At 47.3% G+C, this 23597-nt stretch overlaps 1 protein-coding gene across 1 annotated transcript in view; it reads right to left on the bottom strand.

The window, feature by feature from the left end:
* Window positions 1–267: 267 nt before the first annotated feature.
* LOC140208060 (NACHT, LRR and PYD domains-containing protein 3-like) overlaps window positions 268–23597 on the bottom strand; it is a 61122-nt gene continuing 37792 nt past the window's right edge. Inside the window, exons 8-13 of the mRNA XM_072276586.1 lie at window positions 18984–19157; window positions 15688–15858; window positions 11134–11304; window positions 5134–5304; window positions 3352–3519; window positions 268–1240 (exon numbers count right to left, since the gene is read on the bottom strand). Coding sequence (XP_072132687.1) covers window positions 1153–1240; window positions 3352–3519; window positions 5134–5304; window positions 11134–11304; window positions 15688–15858; window positions 18984–19157 — 943 coding nt within the window. The 3' untranslated portion in view covers window positions 268–1152. The remainder of the gene's footprint in view (window positions 1241–3351; window positions 3520–5133; window positions 5305–11133; window positions 11305–15687; window positions 15859–18983; window positions 19158–23597) is intronic.

A 23597-nucleotide genomic window follows, 5' to 3' on the forward strand; every position in this document is an offset into this window, starting at 1 on the left:
CGCGCCCCCGTCTGTTTGAAGAAACTGCTACTGATGTTCTTTTTAAATATCTGGCCTCTGATGTTATACATACGCTGCAACGACAGCCATGTTCACGCGGGCATTTCAGTTACTGCGCGGCCGCGCACCCGCGCAGCTTAAAGGGAACAGTGGCCATGATCTTATTTTACTCGTTCAGGTTGCTTCTCAATCTCCCAGCCTATGCAACCCTCTTTGTACTTCAGACCCCCATGGTTTGTAGACATACCGGTAAATATTTTATGCACTTTTTTTTTGTTTATTAATGCGTTTCGTTTAACCAGTTGACCAAATCTGTAAAACGTATTTCACGTGCAGTCTCATCAACGTTGAATATAACTGCATATAACTTGGCATTTCTCTACTCAGGGCCCTGACTGATGAAGGCCATTGTACCAGGTGCCTTCTTCACCAACCTGTCAATCTTGGCTCTACTTTCAGCTAACTCTACACTTACACTCCTCGGTCCCTCTGATTTAGAACAATCCTCATCGGTCCTGTTATTCACGGAATGCCCTATTCTTGTTAGATCTCCCCAAATTCAAGCCCTTGCACCGCACCCCTCGTGATGTTATACATAATTAACATAGAGCATAGAACACACAGCTGAACAGCGTCTGACGCACCATTCGCCTCATGCAGTTGTCGCGACCCTCACCCTCCTACGTTGCAGTGAATTAAGTCTTAGGCTGGCCAACCTCCCCTTGTAATTCAGTCGCCGGAGTCCTTGCGGCATCCTCGTAAATCTTCTTTCCGCAATCTTTACAGTTTAATAGCGACACCCCCACGACAGGACGAACAAAACGGAACATGATACTCCAGGTGGAGCCCCTCTGATAGAACGGCAACGTGATGTGCCAACTCCCAGACCCAATGACCGGACTGATGACGACCATCACGGCAGTACTGTTGAAAGCACCCCACCTGCGGCGACTGGCGTTGGTACGAACTCCTGAATCCACGTTGCTCTTATGGGAGTCACGGGGGAGCTGAAGGACGAAGCGTTGCAGTTTCACTGGGCGAAGTGACACTGGCTGAGCCTGACCCGGGGCTCACGGCAGCGCCGGGCCGAACTTCAGGCTGGAGCAGGCGGTCGGGTGCGGTCGGCTGACGTGAATGCGGACAGTCCCAAGTTCACACGAAGACGCTCAGTTTGTTTCTGATCCCTTGCAGCAACTGCAGCTGCTTCTCTCCACCCGAGGTGAACTGGTTCCCCACCAGCCTGAAACAGATTGAAGAGAGCTATAGAGTCACAGATCCCTGAAACAGGCACTTCGTCCCAAGTTTCTAGCGCCTAAAGTTACCCGAGATTGCCCTATTTGACCGTGATTGGTCTACATCAATCAGATTTCCTATCCATGCAGATATCCAAGTGTGTTTTTTTAATGTTATTACTTCTGCCCCAACCACCTGCTCCGGGACATACGGACCACACTCTGTGTGAGAACCCTACTCATCAGATCCCCTTTAAACCGTTCTTTTAAAGATGAGAATCTTTAACAGGGTCATTCCTAGTCCGGGAAAAAAGGTACCCTCTACAGCCCTCAACCGCGAGGAAGAGTCTGCGACAACCCAGCTCAAGACAGGATGTTATGCTGACGCTGTATATTGGGCCGCTTATCTGAAACGAAAAGCTGTGCTGGCGCTGGTGAGAGTCCAGAGGAGGTTCACCATAGTGATTGCGGGAACGAAAGAGTTAAGATGTGAGGAGCGTTTTGTGTCGCTCTGCTTATACTTGCTTGAGCTGTGATTAACGGGGGGAATTTAACTGAAACCTATCGAATATTGCAAGCCCAATACAGAGTAGATGTGGAGAGCGTGTTCCCCACAGCGGGGGAGTCTAGAACCAAAGGGCACGGCCGCAGAATACAAGGACGCTCCTTTCGAACAGAGTTAAGGGGGGACTTTCTTTAGCCAGAAGGTGGTGAATCTGTGGAACTCATAGCCACAGATGGCTGTGGAGGACACGTCTTGGTGTCAGAAACTCCAGTTGAACTCTGTCTGTTTGTGTGTTTCCCCCTAGCTGTCACTGCGTGGCTTTGTATTTCCATGGGCTCCTGTCCCCGCTCCTGCTCTGCTCCTGCCCCTGTATTACGGAGTACTCCGTCTCTCACCTGTTTCGCATTATTACCTGTATTGCTTCCACTGTGTCTCATTGTGGTGCTCCACCTATCAACTGCCTCTCTGTATATTGCTCAGTGTATTTCAGTCCTGTGCTTTCCCCTGTCTGTTGCCAGATTGTGCCAGTGAATCTTCCTGAGCCTTTCCAGCATTCGTACCTGTACTCTGTCCGTATGAATATCGACTCTGCCTGTTTCCTATTGTGGTTTTTGGATTTCTCTGGATGTTTTTGATCTTTGCCTGCACTTTGACGTCGCCTTTATTTGCACCTCGGAATTTGTTACTTCATTCATATCACTGTGTGTACAGTACTGAGTCTGAGATTGGATCTCTTCTCCGGCGTCTTGACACTTGGGTATATTTAAAGCAGAGGTTGAACGGTTCCTGATTATTAAGAGTGTCAAAGCTTACCGGAAGAAGATGGAAGAATGCGAGATGCTTAGTTATGCCTTCCTCTCGCTGCGAAAGGAGACATCTCATTTCCCCTTTGTCAGGGAGAGTGGGAGAGCTTGTGGCACGTCCAATTGTCGGGTGAGGTGTGTTTTGTACAACAGATAATGGTCTTTATCAGGGGCCTTGTCCTTACATGCTTGGTGGGTGCGGGGCGCTGAGGCAGTTTTTTTTTGCGGTAGTCAGTGGGGAGGAGAGCCGGCTGGTGGCGTGGTGGCATCAGCGTCGGACTTCGGGACGAGAGGTCCCGGGTTCGAATCCAGCCAGCCGGCTCCCCTGCACGCTTCCCATCCGTGCTGGGTTACGAGCTGGTGATCCCTTTGGAAACTCACCCGGCGGAAGGCAATGGCGAACCACCGCTGTAACTTGCCTCGTACGCTGTTCCCCGCTACGTCACAGAGGCGTGGAGGGAAGTCGTCCGCTAACCGGAGAAACTCCGGATGTGACGTAACTTTCCTTTAAGTGGGGAGCCAATAAATCATCCACTACGTAACAGAGCGGGAGACTCGATGCACCGAATGGTTGAATTCTGCTCCCATGTCTTATGGTCTTGTCTATGCCCGACATGACTTAGAAGGCGCTGTCCGTACCCCGCAGCCTACTTCTCTCGAGGGGGAGACAGCCACACAGTATCAGACTGAATAGAATTAGATCGCAGGGAGCAAGGGAGCTGCGTCTGACAGCCAATATCAGCTACGGGCACAGGTTGCCCACGAAACTGAAAGATATTTCAGCGAATTGCCGAGCAGCGCAAACACTCACTGGATGTTCTCCAGGCTATTTCGGTTCATGATCAGGCGCCGGATAGCGGGTATCGATCCATCCGTGAAGGCGTTTGAGCTCAGGTCCAAGGCCTTGAGGGAGGAGTTGAATTCGAGGACGGAGAGGAGATGTTCGGTGCAGGAGTCCGTGAGACCGACGGCCCTGAGTCTGAGGATCAGACAGAAAAATCAGCGACTCGGCGGCAGAGAGTTGGCCAGCCCGGGACTGGCAGGAGGCCGGGCCATACCGTTCTTGCCATAGCGGCCTGAGCGCGGTGTCCCTCTGGGGGGGGGGCCTTGTTCCTAGTGGCGCAGTGACGGTGGGGGGGGGGGGCAGCATGGGAGTACTGAGGGTCTGGGCACCGTGGAACATGAAACACAACCCACCGGTGGCCGGAATACTCCAGCAAGGGGCGGCGACATACTGAGTGTGTGTGGGTAGAGACAGACAGTGGACGCCTCAGATCGACAGAGCTGAAAAACAGAGATATGGGCTGTCCAGGAAACGTAATCTGGTGAAGGCAGTCTGGGAGCGGGTGGGTGCTAATTTCTGACCAATGATGCCGGAAGGAAAGATGGTGAACAAAGGACAACATTAAAGACGTGAAATAGAGACGTTGCGGGTGGGAACTAGACTGTGAGAGCAACGTACGTGAAATGCAGCGCTGTACTGTGTAGCGTGGGTCAGGCAGCGCTGAGGAGGAGCCCGTTGGTGATTCCTCAGCCTCCCTGAGATAGTTCCCCTTGCATTTCCTCAGCAGCGTAGTTTGATGCACCAGACATCTCCCACAACTTCACAGGTTCCAGCACCTTGGAGAATCCACGCCCATTGTGAGCTTGGATCTCCGACAACCTCACATCTCACAGTCCTTTACATTCCTCTGTTTGATGTCACACTCCAAGTTTCCTTCCTGTGCTCTATTCAACGTTCCGTTGTGGGGATATCTATCTTTCAGCTCTCTCTTCTCTCTCTCTCTCTCTCTCTCTCTCTCTCTCTCTGTCTCTCTCCCTCTCTCTCTCTCCATCCACATACCTTATACTTTATTCCCGTCTCTCCACTTCTACATCTCTTTGTCTCTCTCTCTTCCTCCATTTCTGTCTTTCCACCTCTCTCCTTATCTCACTCGAACTCTCTATCCATCTCTCATCTCAGTAGATCTCTTTGTCTATTCCTCCTTTTCTCACTTGATCTCTCCATCTGTCGCTCTTCCTCTCACTGGATCTCTCTATCCACCTCTAGGTATCTCACTCGATCTCTCTAACAACCTCTTCGTATCTCGCTTGATCCCCTATCCATCTCTCTTCATCTCACTCCATCTCTCTATCCATCCATCCTTTCTCACTCCACCACTCTATCCACCTCTCCTTGTCTCACGCGATCTTTCTATCCAACTTTCCGCATCTCACTAGATCCATCGACCTCTCCTCATCTCCCTAGATCTCTATCCACCTCTCCTCATCTCACTCCATCTCTCAGTCCCCACCTCTCCTTATCTCCCGAGATCTCTGTCCATTCCTCCTCATATGACTAGATCTCTCTATCCATCTCTCATAATCTCGCAAGATCTCTCAATCCACCTCTTCTCATCTCACTAGATATCTGTGTCCATATCTTCTATGCCTCTGTCACAGCTCATCTCTCTCCAACTCTCCCCCCCCCCACACACACACACCCTCCCCATTTCCTCTCCATTTATCTCTATCCATAAATCACTCGCTTCCAATTATTATCATCCGCGCATCCAGTTATTATCGTCACAGTTTCTGGAAGTCTGCTGCTTACCGTAATCCCTGTAGTTTGCACTCCCGGACGTTCAGAGCTTGCCACAGTAAGCTCACCCCCGAGTCGCCCAGCCGATTGAAGCCGAGATCCAGCCTCAGCAGCGAGGTGTTCCTTTTGAGAGCGGAGGCGAGTTCCTTGACGCAAGAGAGCGTGAGACCATTGTTGTCAAGCCTGGGGATCCGGAAAACACAAAGGGGAGACAATGGGATTATATAGACATTATTTGCCAGCCTGGAGCTTCTGAGGAATCGCAGAAACGACGCAAGAATACAGAACAGTGCAGCACAGGAACAGGTTCTGTGGCAAATGAAACACCATCTAAATGTGGGTGATCCACATCCCAGTACGTGGCCCTTTACCATCCTTCTCCGTGCACTGCCACTTCACGCTTCCACTCCATAACTCATATCTACGCTGACGCACGGTCCTGCTCTGCTTTAATCTGCCCCACCGCTATCAGAAACAGTATCGCTTGCCAACTTTATGACGTTATCATTTCCTGTCAGAGTCACCTTACGTTCAAATACTCCTGCAACTGGAGTGCTGATTCTTGTTTTCGTTAATGAAAGTATATCTGTAGAAGTTTTATATGACTGTTGAGTAATTTCTAATACTTGGCACCTCACTTGCCCCTCTGTCCTAGGTAGTGTTAATGTAAGTGCGTTAGAGTGTACAAAGCCTTTTCAAATATAGTTGGTTTCATTTCTCAGTTCTATTGTAAATTTATCCAGATTGGTTTCGGATCAAAATACTATGCCGAAAGAATATGTTAATATGTGCACAGTGGAAGTGTTTATTTTCTTTGATTTTTGTTTTTGTATTGAGCTCTGTTTGGCAGATATTTTAAGCCTTGAACTAAATTCTGTTGTAAATTTTGACTTTATCGCACTATGATCTATTGCTTTCTTCTTCTGAATATTATATTGTTGTCGTTATTATTATTATCATCATCATCATCTATTTTTTTCTTAACTCCAGTTGGTAAAACCTGAGGCTCGGACTAATCCAGGCACACTCATTTGTCAATTGCTAGGGACTCTCCGACCATTCCAGTGGAGTTTAGTCCTGTGGGTTTCTGAAGATCTACATAAATATTAATGAGTAGCCCTAATTGTTTAATGCTATGGTGTAGTGCCTATGGGATTACACCAGTTGTAGATATTACTATCGGGACAATGTATACCTTGATCATCTTCCAAAGTCTTTCAATTTCCTCTTTCAATTCAGCATATTTATGGAGTTTTTCCACTTACTTATTTTTCTAAGTTATGTGTGTTTGGAATCGCTGGATGGATTAAATAAGTTGTTCTTGCTTGTTCATCCGGTATTATTATATCCAGATGGTTTTTTACGATTGCGCCATCTGTAATAATTGATAGTCCATAATATAATTTGTGGTATTATAATCTTAAACCTGGGTCAGGCTTGTATTTTTTTAAAAAAAGGTGTGATTTCATTTATGAGTGTACATTTTCAAGCAAGCTTTTGATGAATGATGTTTGCGTTGATCAGATTGGGTGAAGGATCCTGTGATGTGTTGGATTGTTTCTGCATTATTTTTTTTCGGCATTTTCTACATTCACAATCTTGAATTTGTTGGTCTTTGATCACGTATTTTTGAATCTTTTTTTTGTTAACCACCTGGTCCTGTATTGGCTCAAGGGGCCCTTCTGTTTCTGGGAAGAGGTGTCCAACTCTGAGCCAGGCGTTCGACCCTTCCTTGTCGACAACTCGTTTGCTCAGCTGGTGGGGATGTTCTCCATGGAGGGCCATGCTCTTTTATTGGTTAACTTTTTCTTCACAGGAGATAAATTCATTTTTCTGGGTTGTGCTCTCATTTACATTTAGTGGTATATAATTCTTATCGGAATTTCATACGCTTCCGTGGAGTGGTGACCCTTGTTTCCGTTGATGAAAGTGTACTCTTAGAAATTCCTTCGGGCCGTTGTTCCGGTAATTAGAGTCTGTTATTCCTTTCCGCTGCTGTCCTGCGGTTGAGTTAATCTATGCGCATTCGAACGTACCTAATGTTAGCTGAAATTTGTCACTTCAGTCCTTATTTTCTTTGTATTTGTATTTACCCAGATTGGTTTAGGACCAAGATATCATGCCAAAGGATCACCTTAATATGGGTGAAAGTGTTTATTACCATTGTTATACCTTTACCGCTGAGCTCTGATTAGCAGATTTTCTTGAGCTTTGAAGTTAATTACATCACGCTGTGATCTATTTTCCTTGTTAATATCCCAGATACTTATCAATTTCATATTCACCCATCGATTGTATTGTATCCCGCTGCTTTGTTTTGCATTTTACTGGCTCCACCGCATCTTTGTTTATATTTATTATTATCCTTTCTTTCCTTCTCAATCTTTTTTATTAAGTTTCGAATTGATAAACGTAACAATAATGATGATACAAAGAGAACAGGATGACATTAATAACGGTTAATGTATACAGACACAGACTCCAAATAACATATGTAATTTAAGCCTCCAATCTCTTAATAACTGAACATGAAAAAGATGCAAAAAATTTTATACAAAGAAAAAGTCCCCCTACACTTTAAAAAAAAACAAACAAACAAAGGCCGGGCTGGCATGTTTCATCGGTTAAACTCACTATTTGTCATTAACTCCGCTGCTCTGTACACAAACAAAAAGTTATTGAAAAGGATTCGGAAAAGGTCAGCTTAGATCATATGAAAATGTTGAATAAATGGCCTCCAAGTTTCCTCACATTTAACCGGAGAATTGATAGTACCACTCCCAATTCTTTCCAAGTTTAAACATGTTATAGTTTGGGAAAACCATTGAAATGTGGCAGTGGGATTAGAATCCTTCCATTTAAATAAAATGGATCCAATTTTGATACAGTTTAAGGTGGTTCATAGGACCCATATGTCCAAGGATAAGTTAGCTCATTTTTATTGCCATATAGTTCCTATCTGTGACAGATGCAATTCTGAGGTAGCTTCCTTGACATATAAGTTCTGGTCTTGCCCTCTTTCTGAAAAATGCTGCAAAGTCATTTTTGATATTCTTTCAGTAGTTTATTTACTATGGGTTTATTTACAACCTCAACCTATTACTGCAATTTTTGGATTACCAGTGATGGGCTCAAATCATTTATCCCCTTCAGCTTGCCGTTTGGTTGCATTTGTTATATTAATAGCCAGAAGATCCATGTTTATTATTAGTAGCAGTAGCATGTAATATAACGATATAAATAGCTCTGGTTCGTTCAAGTTCAGTTATCAGTCAACCACATATGAATACCAATCAATACCGATAACTGAAACAGCGTTGCACCGGGGCGAAGGTACAAGCTATCGCGCGAACCATCATACGCAGCACCAAACACATTTTCCGGAGCACATACAGGAAGTTTGCAAACATAAAAATATATAAATGTAGCCCAAGTCTCTACAGCCATCCTGCAACCTCTGTTTGCTACAACTTGAGAACGGGGACAGGTACACAAGGACTGGACAAAAGGGGTCATTGTTCGGATTAATGCCAACAGTTTGAGCTGAGAACAATAGATGATAATAGCATGACAAGAAGAAGTACTAGTGCCAGGATTAGAGTCCTTACAAAGACAGAGAGCGACCTTGCCAGAAAGGAGCCCTTAGTGATTGAAACAGCTGGCGTGACACTTTTCTAGACAATAGACAATAGATGCAGGGGTAGGCCATTAGGCCCCTCGAGCCAGCACCGCCATTCACTGTGATCATGGCTGATCATCCACAATCAGTACCCCGTTACTTCCTTCTCCCCATATCCCTTCACTCTGCTACCTTTAAGAGCTCTATCTAACTCTTTTTTGAAAGCATCCAGAGAATTGGCCTCCACTGCCTTCTGAGGCAGAGCATTCCACAGATCCACCACTCCCTGGGTGAAAAAGTTTTTCCTCAACTCCGTTCTAAATGGCCTACCCCTTATTGTGGCCTCTGGTTCTGGACTCCCCCAATATCGGGGACATGTTTCCTGCCTCCAGCATATCCAATCCCGTAATAATCTTATATGTTTCCATCAGATCCCCTGTCATCCTTCTAAATTCCAGTGTATACAAGCCCAGTTGTTCCAATCTTTCAACATATGACAGTCCCGCCATCCCGGGAATTAACCTCGTGAACCTACGCTGCACTCTCTCAAAAGCAAGAATGTCCTTCCTCAATTTTTTTTTTGTCATCGCCGAGGCAGATTCTCGCTAACGTCATCGTCCAACCGATTACGGATGCTGCCGATGCGTGTGTGAGGAATGAGCGAGCTGTTTTCGGGAAGAACAGAGGACGCGTCGACCAGATCTTAAAGCTGCGTAACATCATAGAGCAATACACAGAGTAGCAGAGACTACTGTATACAATCTTCGTAGGCTTTCAAAAGCTGTTGATCACATCCTCGGGGAGAGCCGCTAGCGAATTCTCAGATCTGTTCCAAACTTGCGCACTTCATCCCGACTTCCTATGCTAACGTCACCTGTACAGCTGGGGAGAGACCAACCTGAACGTTGAAGTGAAAACAGGAGTCAAGAAACCCTGAGCCGAGTGGCTGGTCCTGGACTTATTTCATAATTTACTGGCATAATTTACATAATACTATTTAACTATTTATGGTTCTATTACTATTTATTATTTTATGGTGCAACTGTAACGAAACCAATTTCCCCCGGGATCAATAAAGTATGACGATGACGATGACGATGACGATGACTATGACGATGACTATGACGATGGCTATGATGACGGCACTTCACCGGACCCCTGAAGAGGGAGGAAACGCCGGAGACCAAAAAGCAAATTGGCGCCATGCGGTAGAGGCAGGAATCCAGAAGCTGAGCCACACCTGGGACAGAATCGAGACGATGGCCAAGGACGGACGGGGACGGGCGACTTTCACTGCCGCCTGAAACGGGCAGCGGCGTCACGGTCAGTCAGTAAGTGAGCCCAAGTCGCTGCGTCCAAGAACGACCCCGCTACAGTCGGTTGACGGACGCAGTCCAGCTTGTCTTCCACCCAGTGAACACTGGAGGGCAGCACAGACTGACAGCGGAAGAGCCGGCGCACCGCTCCGCCTCCGTCATCATCTGTCCTGGCGGCAGCAGTGGGCGACACGTGGTACAAGTCAGCACTAGAACTGTGGCCGCGCCGCTCCCCTGCTCTCTGTCCCCAGGCCCCCCGAATAAACAAGTGAACCGACTTGCAGCATTCCACATTACCCATGTCCAATAGGTTCCTATGACCACAAGAGGAAAAAAAAAAAGAGGAGGACAGTCACTGCATACTGCTCTCACACACCGACACCGCCGTGGCAGCAAAACCGTCAATATCGGTAATAATTGAAAACATCAGCTGCAGGGACCTTGACGTCAGTCCCAGGGGTTGTGGAATCAGTTCAGCGTGGCGGCGTGTGAAGTCGTCCAGGTCGGTACAGGAGCCAGGATGCTTGAGGGGTAGTAGGTTCTCCTGAACCTGGTGGCGTGGGACCTACGGGTCTTGTTCCTCGCTCCAGACGGCAGCAGCGAGGAAAAGGGCGCGGTGGGCGTCCTCGACATTGGCACCCTGCCAGAAACACTCTGACTGTCAGCCCAATCTCATCCTTTAATTCAAAACTATGCTGCCGTTCTCACGCCACCGAACGACGCCATAGGGTCCAGTCTCAGTCGCCCAATGGGAACAAACACAAATCCCCGTCAACACAAACCGGCCTCAGCATTGCGGGGCGACCCTTTAGAACAGAGTTGGTTTCGCCAGAGAGTGGTAAATCTGTGGAATTCTCTGACACAGACTGCGGTGGAGGCCAAGTACGGGGGTATACTTAAGGCGGAAGCTTATCGTTTCCTGATCGGTTAGGGCATCAAAGGATACGGCGAGAAGGCAGATGTACTGGGGGGAGGTGGGGGATCCGGGATCGGCCATGTTGGAATGGCGAAGCAGACCGGATGGGCCGAATGGCCTCATTCTCCCTCTCTGTCTGATGGTCTTATGCTGCTACCTACCCCAGTTCCTGAAGTTGACATTGCGGCTTCCTCAGCGCCGAACACAATCGTTCCACTCCCGAGTCGCCCAGATGATTGAAACCCAGTTCCAGCTCGGTCAGTGAGTCACTCGCAGTCAGTGTGGAGACCAGATCCTCGGCGCACGCCGCGGTGAGACCGACAGCCCAGAGCCTGTCAACCAGAGAGCAGCGAAGGAGTAAGGTCACGGGAGGGGCGAGCGGGAATAAGAGGGCTCAGTTCACCGACATCGCCTGTAATTGTCGATGTGAATTATGAAGGTCGATGACACTGTTTTATGGATGTGCACGTAGTAAACAGATCTACGACATACTCTGTGATGGAGTAACCGATGCCCCGTTCTACGTGTTAAATGGGGACCTCGCTCTGCGTCTGGTTAAATAGCTGAATTCAGGTCCACAGCATGCATCACCTAATAACGGTGACCGTGGGGGAGGTGAGAATGTTGCAATCTAGAGCAAAGTAAAAATAAGAAGAACACACACAGGCACCCCCCCCCCCCACACACACACACATACACACACAAACACACGCACTCACACTCACCAGACAGACAGGCAGACAGACAGACAGACACACACATACAGACACACACACACACACACACACACACACATACACATACGCACGCACTCACACTCACTAGACAGACAGACACACACACACAGACACACACACACACACACACAGGCACACACATACGCACGCACTCACACTCACCAGACAGACAGACACACACACACACACACACACACCCGCGCGCACAAATACACACACAAAGCTGGAGGAACTCGGAAGGTCAGAGTGGAGAGGAATGAAGAATCGACGTTCCCGACCTGGAAAGGAAGGGGCGAAAACAGAATAAGAAGGTAGTGGAGGGAAGGATTACAACCTAGAAGGTTATGTGTGAAGACAGGTGAGGGGGAAGGAAGGTGAGCTGGGGGGGTGGTTAAGAAATGAGAAGTTTGGAGCTAATAGATGGAAAAGGATAAGGATGGGGAAGAATGAATCTAAGAGGAGAGCAGAGTGGATCATGGGGGGAGGAGAGGCGCCAGGGAGGGGAAACAGGGAACTGAGGAGACGAGATTGGGTGAGGGAGAGGCCAGAATGGGGAATGAAATAAAGAGGGGGAGGGGAGAGAGGATCAATTATTCTAGCATCTTCTGAATCTCTCTAGTGTTTACAAAGTACAAACCATCTGGTAGTGGAACTCATCGCGTCGGGCAGAATTAATGTGAGTGTTGGGGAGGGAGGTGCTAGTGGGGAAGAGTAGGGGGAGGTGAACAATGGATGTTTCTGGTCGAGACTATTTGTCTAGACAAGGTGTTTCCTACCTTTTTAATGCCGTGAACGAGTACCATAAAGCAAGGGGTCCGTGGACCCAGGCTGGAAGGCCCTGGTCTAGACGGAATGATGGTAGGGAGATAGTACAATACAAAGGGGGTGAGGAAAACAGCTAGCAGGTGGATTCTGTTGAGGAGGAGGGGGACTGTAATAGGCAGATGAAGGAGGGGGTAAAGAGTGGAAGTTTCATGTAAATCGATCCCGCCTCTCTCCCCTTTCTCTTTCTTCTTGATCCACCCAGTTCCTCCTAACCCCATCCCAGTCGACGTGACCCACTTTGCTTCTGACCATTGCTTGGAGTCTCTTCCGGTTGTGCCCGCCTCCCACTGTTCTCATCTGCTCTTCAAACCTGCCTTATTTGGTTCCATGGTCCATCTTCTCTGAACACAATAAACTGTCCACCGTCTTGTCTTGCCCCTACCTATCACCTCTGTCGCCATCTATCCTTCCCTCGTCACCACCTATCCACACCTCGATCCTTCTCTCGACCGCCAGCCGTTACCGGACCCCTTCTACCTCAATTCGTTACGGTGGCGAACTCCTATCCGATCTCCCAGTCCAGATAAAAAGTTTTGACCTTTCATGTCCTTCCATAGATGCTGCCTGACAGAAGAGTTTTGACAGCTATCTATCTATCTATCCGTCTATCTATTGAATCTATCTGTTCATCTTTCTATGTCTATCTTTCCATCTATCTATCTGTCTGTCTGCCTGTCTATCTGTCAATCTATCATTCTGTCTGAACTATCTGTATACTATCTGTCCGTCTATCTGTCTGTCTGTCTATCTATTTCTCTATCTCTATATCTATCTACCTGTCTATCTATCTATCTATCTATCTATCTATCTATTTATCTAATCTATCTGTCCATCTATTTGTCTAGCTATCTGTCTGTCTGTCTATCTATCTATTTATCTATCTATCTGTCTGTCTATCTATCTATCTATCTATCCATCCGTCTATTTGTCTGTCTGTCTATCTATCTATCTATCCATCTATTTGTTTGTCTATCTATCTATCCATTTATCTATTTATATAATCTATCTGTCCATCTATCTGTCTATCTATCTTTCTTTATCTCTATTTATCTGTCCATCTAGCTAACTAGCTAGCTAGCCAGCTATCTATCTGTCTATCTATTTATCTGCCTGTCTGTCTATTTATTATTTATTCGCTTTAATAAAGTGACCCAGAGTCACCTTACAGTTTTACAATCAATGATTACTCCAGACTTGACGTACTGTGGACGTTTTGCATCTCGGCACCACGGTGAGGATGTGATTAAGCAGGGAAGAACGCTTCGTGAGGGCACTGCCTGGATTGGAAGGCTTGGGTTATAGCAAGATGGCCTTTCAGTGTGGGATGTTCGCTCCTTTGGAGGGCAGGAGAATGAGAGAAGGCCATGTAGAAATTTAAACAATCATGAGGGTTACTGAGAGGCCAGGTGGCTTTCTATAGTGTGGAGGAGACTATAATTAGAGGGCATTGTTTTTAGATGAGAGGGAAGTATTTAAAGAAGTGTACGGAAAGGGAAGTTAAAACAAAAATGGGCAAAACAGAGGCAACTGGGACCATTTTAAACAGACGATGTGATCTGAAATGGGGAGTCGACCGAGTGACCCTTTGAAGAATTGCACAACCCAATGATCTTGTGCTGCAATGGCGCCCTTGGGAATTTGTCACAGATATGCTGGATAATGTATTGAGATATCGGGCTAAGTATTTTGGTCTAGGTCCGTGTTTCCTGCTCTGTACCCGTACCTGCCGACCAGGATCGGAGGATTGAGTTCAAGAGCGGCGAGGTGACGTGCACCTATATAAACCCCTGGGTAGACCTCACTTGGAGCACTGTGATCTGTTCTGGTCTCCTCATGATAGGAAGCATGTGAAAGTATCAGCGAGGGGTGCACAGTAGCTTTACCAGGAAGCTACCTGCGTTTGGGGAATACGTCCAGGAGGATAGATTGAGCGAGCTCGGATTTTTCTCTCTGGAGCGAAGGAAGATGAGAGGTGACTTGATGGAGATGTACAGAATGATAAGAGCGACATCCAGTCGATAGCCAGAGATTGTTTCCAAGGGCAGAAATGCTTAATACGATGGGGTCATAATTGTAAGTGATTGGAGGAAAGCACAGGGGGGTTTGTTTTTTTCAACATAGAAAATGGTGAGTGCATGAAACGCTCTTCCAGGTTTGGAAACACGGGGAGATTCATTCGAGGTGTAATACCCTGGTTAAGGTTTATACTGTTATGCTGCAGCTAATTAATTGTAGCAACTTCTGCAAAAGCAGTGAGCCCTGCTGGCAGAATGCTTCGCTTCAATTGAAGATTAGGGGCTATGAAGTTTAACTTAGGAATGCTGGGTTAGCCAATCAGGATGGTGGAATTAGGAGAAGGTTCTCGAGAGAGCTGGGCGGAGAGAGATTTGGGACGGGCACGAATGGGGCTCGTGGTCTTTTTTTTTTTGGCAGGAACTGCGCAGAGGGCAGGACGGAAAATGGCTGAAGATGCAGCGGGGAGGTAGCGTCCCCGCTGCACCAAGTGCTTTCTGCAGATGAACGGCTCCAAGGGGAGAGGGTCAGTGCTCCCGACAGGGATCCGTTTGATCGAGATGGATTTCGAGGGACGTTCGGGATGTAGTTTGTGCTTTCGCGCAGACTGGAGGTCCAGTGCGTGAGTAAAACGTCATCTTTAGGATGAGCTCCAACTTCATGTGCACATTTGGACAGGGTTAACTGTAATAGGTCATTTAATTTATTTTTTTTTCTTTTAGTTTTCTTACTAACTGTTCGATAAATCTGAAATTCGTAAAAAAAATTCTTTATAAATTTATGCGGTGCACCATCTGTTGTTTCTTCCCTACCGAACAGCGAGGAATCTTTGATCAGATTCTGTTTGGTTGAACCCCAAATCATGTCGATTCTAGACATATTCTTTATGAAAGGTGGCCTTCTCACCTCTGAGCCCCGTGGCTGATAGCAGAACGGCTAACGAGCTAATCCACTTTTCCCTATCGACATGCTGGGCGTGTACACATCTGGCTTGTGGCAAGCAGGCTACAGACAAGCACAATTCTGAACTCACATTTCAAATGAACGCGAATATCCCAGGATCAGAGCATGCTTTGGCTGACCGGTCGGAGACTATTGAATCAAAGGATCGGCGCCCGTCTCCGCCAGTCTGGTGCTTACCCCAGTTTCTGTATTTTGCAGTTCGGACCCCTCAGAGCCGCAGCTACCAGTTTAATTCCCGAATCTCTCAGGTCATTTGATCCGAGGTTCATAGTCTTCAGCGACCGGTTGGCACTGAGAGCAGAGGCGATATCCTGGGCACAAGCAGGCGTGAGGCAATTGAAACTTAACCTGGAGAAGGGCGGTTGGGAGGAGGAAGAATACGCGAGAAGTGAGTGTCATTGCGCGCGGTAGCGTCGAATGCCGACAATGACGTCAGAGCACAACGTAGTGAACGCAGTCTGTTATTTCACCCCTCCCAGCTCCGTCACATGCTGTTCCTGCAGTTTGTGATGTCCCTGATTCCCTCGGCTTCCCAATATTCACTCAGTGGCTACTATATTTGCTGCACCTGGACAACTGCCCGTTAATGCAAATATCGACTCGGTCAGTCACCTATCCGGCCAACCATGTTCAGACCAAACAGCAGAATCGGGATGAAATGTGATCCAGGTGTCTTTGACCGTCGAATAACTATTGATGCCCGATGGGGTGGAGTGGGAATCTCGGAAACTGCTGATCCCCTCGTACTTTCAAGAATTTACAGTAAAAAAAAATTAAAACACACACACACACACACACACACACACACACACACACACACACACACACACACTCACACACACACTCACACACACACAAATCCAGTAACCAGCGCTTCTAGGGAGGAAACGCCATGTTAATGAGGGAGGTCAGAGGAGAACAGCCGGACCGGTTCAAGGTAAGATAACAGGAAGGCGACAGTAACACAAATACCACAGTGGTGTGCAGAACAGCATCTCTGGATGCACAACACCTTGAGGTGGATGGGCGGCAGCAGCAGAAGACCACGAACGTACACTCGGTGGCCACGTTCTTCAGTACAGGGGACTCTTAGTAAAATGGCGACCGAGTGCCTATCTCTTGACAGTGCTACCAAATGGCTAACACAAAATAATCTGCAAATGCTGGGATCAGAACAACACCCACAACACGCTGGAGGAACTCAGCAGGTCGGGCAGCATCGATGGAAACGATGAGTCGATGTTTCGGTCCGGAACCCTTCGTCAGGACTGTAGAGGGAAGGGGCAGAGGCCCTATAAAGAAGGTGGGGGGAGGATGGGAAGGAGAAGGCTCGTAGGTTCCAGGTGAAAAACTAGTAAGAGGAAAGATAAAGGGGTGGGGGAGGGGAAGCAGGGAGGGGATAGGCAGGAAAGGTGAAGAAGGAATAGGGGAAAACACAATGGGTAGTAGAAGGAGGCGGAACCATGAGGTAGGTAATGGACAGCTGGGGGAGGGAGCAGCGTGAAATAGGGATAGAGGAAGGGAGGGGAAGGGAATTACCGGAAGTTGGAGAATTCTATGTTCATACCAAGGGGCTGGAGACTACCTAGATGGCATATGAGGTGTTGCTCCTCGAACTTGAGTTTAGCTTCATCATGGCAGTAGAAGAGGCCAAGTATGGACATATATGAATGGGAATGGGAAGCGGAGTTGAAGTGGGTGGCTACCGGGAGATCCTGTCTGCTGTGGTGGACGGAGCGGAGGTGCTCGATGAAGTGGTCCCCCAATCTGCGTCGGGTTTCACTGATGTAGAGGAAGCCGCAGCTGGAGCACCAGATGCAATAGATGATCCCAACAGACTCACAAGTGAAGTGTGGCCTCACCTGGAAGGACTGTTTGGGGTCCTGAATGGTGGCAAGAGAGGAGGTGTAGGGACAGGTGTAGCACTTACGCTTACAGGGATAAGTGCCGGTTGGGAGATCCGTAGGGAGAGACGCGCGGATGGCTGCAAGACAATGAACTCTAAATATACTCTTAGTACTGGAATATCTTTTCATCGCTTTCCCGAGCCTCCGTCTCCTTTATTGTGAACACGAACCGCACCAGACCGAGAGGCACAAAGGACTACAGATACCGGAGGGACTCAGGCGGAGAAAAGAGATGTGAATCGAAATGCGCTTGAAGGTTCTGTGCCTGTCCGCGCTGGAGTACAGACGGATGAGCGGGGATCTCATTGAAAGCTATCGAATATTGAAAGGCCGAGACAGGGTGGGCGTGGAGAGGATGCTCCGTACAGCGGGCGAGTCTAGGACCAGAGGGCACAGCCTCAGAATACAAAGCTAGTCACCCCAGAAGAGCGGCAAGGAGGAATTATTTTAGCTATAGGGTGATGATTCTGTGGAGCTCATGGCCACAGATGACTGTGTAGGCCAAGTCCTTGGGTATATTTAACGCGGAGGTTGATAAATTCTTGATTATTAAGGGCGCCAGAGGTCATGAGGAGAAGGGGGGAGAATGGGGTTGAGTGGGATGAAAAGATCAGCCATGATGGAATGGTGGAGAACACTCGATGGACCAAGTGGCCTAATTCTGCTCCCATGGAGTAAATCCTCTCGTAGTGTTTGAACCCCAAATGTCGGCAATTCGTTTTCCTTTCACAGATGCTGCTCGACCCGGGATGGCCTCAAAGTGAAAATTAAAGTTACTATCAAAGTACGGATCTGGTTCCATATGCTGCTCGACATTCATTGTAAAATAAATAAATGCAATATAATTTCTGAAAAAAATTATACATAAGCAAAGACTGACGAGCAACCAAAATGCAAGAGGAGAGAGATTTTGCAAATGTAGAAAACAACTTATACTGAGAACACGAGGTGCAGAGTTCTGGGAAGTGAGTCTATAGGCCAGCGTGACGTTATCCACGCCTGTTCCGGAGCCTCAGGATTGTCGGGTAATAACTGCTCCCGACCCTGGCGGTATGAGACCCTATGGTGCAGCCCCAAAGGGGTGTTGAGTCTGTTTGGGCAAGAATTCAGCATGGGCGATAGGGTTCCGTGACTATAATAACGATTTCTTCTGGGTGAAAAAAGATCATTCCTCCCCTTCCCCTCTTCTTCTAGTCCCCACTCTGGCCCTTTACCTCTTCTTACCTGACTATCACTTCCCTCCTCCTTCTCCTCCACTGTTCTCTCCTATCAGATTCCATCCTCTCCTTCTCTTTGCCTTTCCTACTCACCTGGCTTCACCTATCACCTTCTAGCTGTCCCTCTTCCTTTCTATTCTGTCGTCTCCCTCCTTCCTTTTCAGTCCTAAAAAAAAGGGGTCTCGTCCGGAAAGGTCGACTGTTTATTCCTTTCCATCGATACTACCTGACCCGCTGAGTTCCTCCGGCATTTGGCGGGTGTTGCTTTGGAATTCCAGCGTCTGCAGAATTTCCCGTCTCTCTGGTACCCAGTAATCTAAGGCACAATTAGTCACGACCTCGAACTTACCCCAGTTTCTGTATTTTGCATTCCGGGTGACTGAGGGTCGCCCTCAGAAGTTTCCTCACCCCAGAATCTCCAAGTTTATTGTAGCCAAGCTCCAGCTCGGTCAGAGAGCGGATGGTGCTGACGACGGTTACGAGGTCCTCGGAGGAGGACGCTGTCAAACTATTGTTATCCAGCCTGGAAAAATAAAATCCATGAACGAGAGGTAGGATGGGAGAGGACGCACCAAGAAAACAACAGCAATAAAAGGTTCAGTGTTAGTCCCCCAGAGTGTGCTTATTGTTCAGTCAATGACTCCGGTGAAATACAGCGCCAGGTATTAGAATTACACGTTGCAATTACATGCAGTGGCCACTGGGAGGTGCATCTGCACCTGCTCATGAATGTACATGCCCATTCACAAGCAATCATGTGGCAGCAACTCATTACACGAAAACATGCAGACCCTATATAAATCGGAGCAAAAAGCTGAGAGTGAAGGAGTAAAGGAATCTCGGAGAAGTCATTTTTTTTACACTGCTCGGGGAAAAGAGGGTACACTGCGCAGCCGCGTGATGTAGGGCGCCAAAGGTTTAAAAAAAAGGCCACCATATACAGCGGGTAGCGGAGTGAGAGGGAGCAGAATGGGGCGGCTTTGGCTCAACGGGCTTCGGCGTGAACAGGCAGATGCGAGGGACGGTTTCGGTAAGTTTTGTATTAAGACCATAAGACCACAAGACAAAGGAGCAGAAGTCGGCCATTCGTCCCATCGAGTCTGCTCCGCCATTCTATAATGAGCTGATCCATTCTCCCATTTAGTCCCACTCCCCCACCTTCTCACAATAACCTTTGATGTCCTGGCTACTCAGATGCCTATCAATCTCTGCCTTAAGTACACCCAATGAGTTGGCCTCCACTGTCGCCCGTGGCAACAAATTCCATAGATTCACCACCCTCTGATTAAAAAAAATTCTTCGCATCTCTCTTCTGAATGGGCTCCCTCCAATCCTTAAGTCATGCCCTCTCGTACTAGACTCCCCCATCACAAGAAACAACTTTGCCACATCCACTCTGCCGATGCCTTTCAACATTCGAAATGTTTCTATCATGTCCCCCCTCATTTTTCTAAACTCCAAGAATTAAAGTGCAAGAGCGGACAAACGTTCCTCATATGTTAACCCTCTCATTCCCGGAATCATTCTAGTGAATCTTCTCTGTAACCTCTCCAACGTCAGCACATCCTTTCTTAAATAAGGAGACCAAAACTGCCCACGGTACTCTAAGTGAGGTCTCACCAGCGCCTTATAGAGCTTCAACATCACATCCCTGTTCCTATACTCTATTCCTCTAGGAATGAATGCTAACATTGCATTCGCCTTCTTCACTACTGACTCAACCTGGAGGTTAACTTTAAGGGTATCCTGTACAAGGACTCCCAAGTCCCGTTGCATCTCAGAACTTTGAATTCTCTCCCCATTTAAATAATAGCCTGCCCATTTATTTTTTCTGCCAAAGTGCATAACCATACACTTTCCAACATTGTACTTCATTTGCCACTTCTCTGCCCATTCTTCCAATCTATCCAAGTCTCTCTGCAGACGCTCTATTTCCTCAGCACTACCGGCCCCTCCACCTATCTTTGTATCATCAGCAAACTTAGCCACAAAGCCATCTATTCCATAATCCAAATCGTTGATGCACAACATAAAAAGTTTGTTTGTTTAGAGTAGGGAGAATGCCAGGCAGGATGTTGGACTGCTCCTCTTGCAGGATGTGGGAAGAGCATCAATAAACAAACCGCGTTAGGGAACTGGAGCAGGATCTGGATGACCTCCGGATCACTCGGGAGAATGAGGTGTTTAAAGATAGTAGCTTCAGGGAGGTAGTTGCGCCAAAGGAGCAGCGCACGGGTACTTGGGTTTCCGTCAGGCGAGGGAAGAGGAAAGGGCAGGCAGAGCAGGGTTCTCCTGTGGCCATTCCCCTCAACAACAAGTATACCGCATTGGATACTGTTGGGGGGAATGACTTAGCTGGGACAAGCTGCAGTAGCCGGATCTCTGGCACTGAGTCTGGTTCTGCAGTGCAGAAGGGAGGGTAGAAGAAGAGGAGAGCGGTAGTGATAGGGGACTCGATAGTTAGAGGTACAGACATGAGGTTCTATGGTCATGAGAGAGACTCCCCGATGGTTTGTTGCCTCCCGGGTGCCAGGGCCAGGGATATATCTGAGCGCGTGCACGGCATTCTGAAGTGGGAGGGTGATCAGCCACATGTCATGGTACACATCGGTACCAATGACGTAGGAAGAAAGAGTGAGGAGGTCCTAAAGAGAGAATATAGAGAGCGTGGTAGGAAGTTAAAAAGCAGGACCTCGAGGGTGGCAATCTCAGGAGGGTAGGAATAGGATGCCCTGGCGGATGAACACGTGGCTGAGGAACTGGTGTAGGGGGCAGGGTTTCAGATTTCAGGATCTTCTGGAGCAGGTGGTAGCTGTACAAGAGAAACCGGTTACACCTGTACTACACGGGGACCAATATCCTTGCACAGAGGTTTGTTAGTGCTATTGGGGAGGGTTTAAACTAGATTTGCAGAGGGATGGGAACCAGAGTGCCAGAGCAGATAGTGGAGCTGGGATGGAAATAAGTGATGTTAAAACTTCATGAAAATTCACAAATAGAAGGGTTGTGTGTGGTGGTAATAATCTTCTGAGCTGTGTCTATTTCAATGCAAGGAGTATTGTGGGGAAGGCTGACGAGCTGAGGGCGTGGATTGACACATGAAATTACGACATTATAGCCATTAGTGAAACTTGGCTGCAGGAGGGGCAGGACTGGCAGCTTAATGTTCCAGGGTTCCGATGTTTCAGATGTGATAGAGGCAGAGGGATGAAGGGTGGGCGGGGGGGGGGGGTGGGGGCGGGGAGCATTGCTTCTCAGGGAAAATGTTACAGCAGTGCTCAGGTGGGACAGATTAGAGGGCTTGTCTACCGAGGCCACATGGGTGGACCTGAGAAACAGGAAAGGTATGACCACATTAATGGGTTTGCATTAGAGACCATCCAATAGTCAGCGAGAATAGGAGGAGCAAATCTGCAGAGAGATTGCAGACAACTGCAGGAAACATAAAGCTGTCATAGTAGGGGATTTTAATTTTCTACATAATAATTGGGACTCCCAAACAGTTAAAGGTCTAGACGGGTTAGAGATTGTAAAATTAGTTCAGGAAAATTTTCCATATCAAAATATACAGGTACCAACTAGAGAGGATGCAATATTAGATCTCCTATCAGGAAACGAGTTAGGACAGGTGACGGCAGTGTGTGTAGGGGAACATTTTGGTTCCAGTGATCATAAAACAATTAGTTTCAACTAGATCATGGATAAAGATAGATCTGGTCCTCGGGTTGAGGTTCTAAACTGGAAAAAGGCCAAATTTGAAGAAATGAGAAAGGATCTAAAAAGCGTGGATTGGGATAGGTTGTTCTCTGGCAAGGATGTATTGGTAAGAAGGAGGCCTTCAAAGGAGAAATTTTGAGAGTGCAGAATTTGTATGTTCCTGTCAGGATTAAAGGCAAAGTGAATAAGAATAAGGAACCTTGGTTCCCAAGGGATATTGGAACTCTGATAAAGAAGAAAAGAGAGTTGTATGACATGTATAGGAAACAGGAAGCAAATAAGGCGCTTGAGGAGTACAAAAAGTGCAAAAAATACTTAAGAAAGAAATCAGGAGGGCTGAAAAAAGACATAAGGTTGCTTTGGCAGTCAAGGTGAGGGATAACCCAATGAGATTCTGCAGGTATATGAAGAGCAAAAGGATAGTAAGGGATAAAATTGGTCCTCTTGAAGATCAGAGTGGACGGCTATGTATGGAACCAAAAGAAATGGCGGAGATCTTAAACTGTTTTTTTTTTTTTGCGTCTGTATTTACTAAGGAAACTGGCATGGAGTCTATGGAAATAAGACAAACAAGTAGGGAGGTCATGGAACCTATACAAATTGAAGAGAAGGAGGTGTTTGCTATCTTGAGACAAACAAGAGTAGATAAATCCCCAGGACCTGACAGGGTATTCCCTCGGACGTTGAATGAGACTAGTGTTGAAATTGCAGGGGCCCTGGCAAATATATTTAAAATGTCGGTATCTACGGGTGAGGTGCCAGAAGATTGAAGAGTGGCTCATGTTTTTCCGTTACTTACAAAAGGCTCTAAAAGTAATATGGGAAATTATAGGCCGGTAAATTTAACGTCGGTAGTAGGTAAGTGATTGGAGGAGTACTAAGAGACAGAATCTACAAGCATTTGGATAGACAGGGACTTATTAGGGAGAGTCAACATGGCTTTGTGCGTGGTAGGTCATGTTTGACCAATCTATTGGAGTTTTTCGAGGAGGTTACCAGGAAAGTGGGTGAAGGGAAGGCAGTGCATGTTGTCTACGTGGACTTCAATAAGGCCTTTGACAAGGTCCCACATGGGAGGTTAGTTAGGAAGATTCAGTCACTAGGAATACATGGAGAGGTAGTATATTGGATTTGACATTGGCTCAACGGAAGAAGCCAGACAGTGGTAGTGGAGGATTGCTTCTCTGAGTGGAGGCCTGTGACTAGTGGTGTGCCACAGGGATCAGTGCTGGGCCCATTGTTATTT

The sequence above is a fragment of the Mobula birostris genome, chromosome 13 (assembly GCF_030028105.1).
Source record: "Mobula birostris isolate sMobBir1 chromosome 13, sMobBir1.hap1, whole genome shotgun sequence".
Lineage (NCBI taxonomy): Eukaryota > Metazoa > Chordata > Chondrichthyes > Myliobatiformes > Myliobatidae > Mobula > Mobula birostris.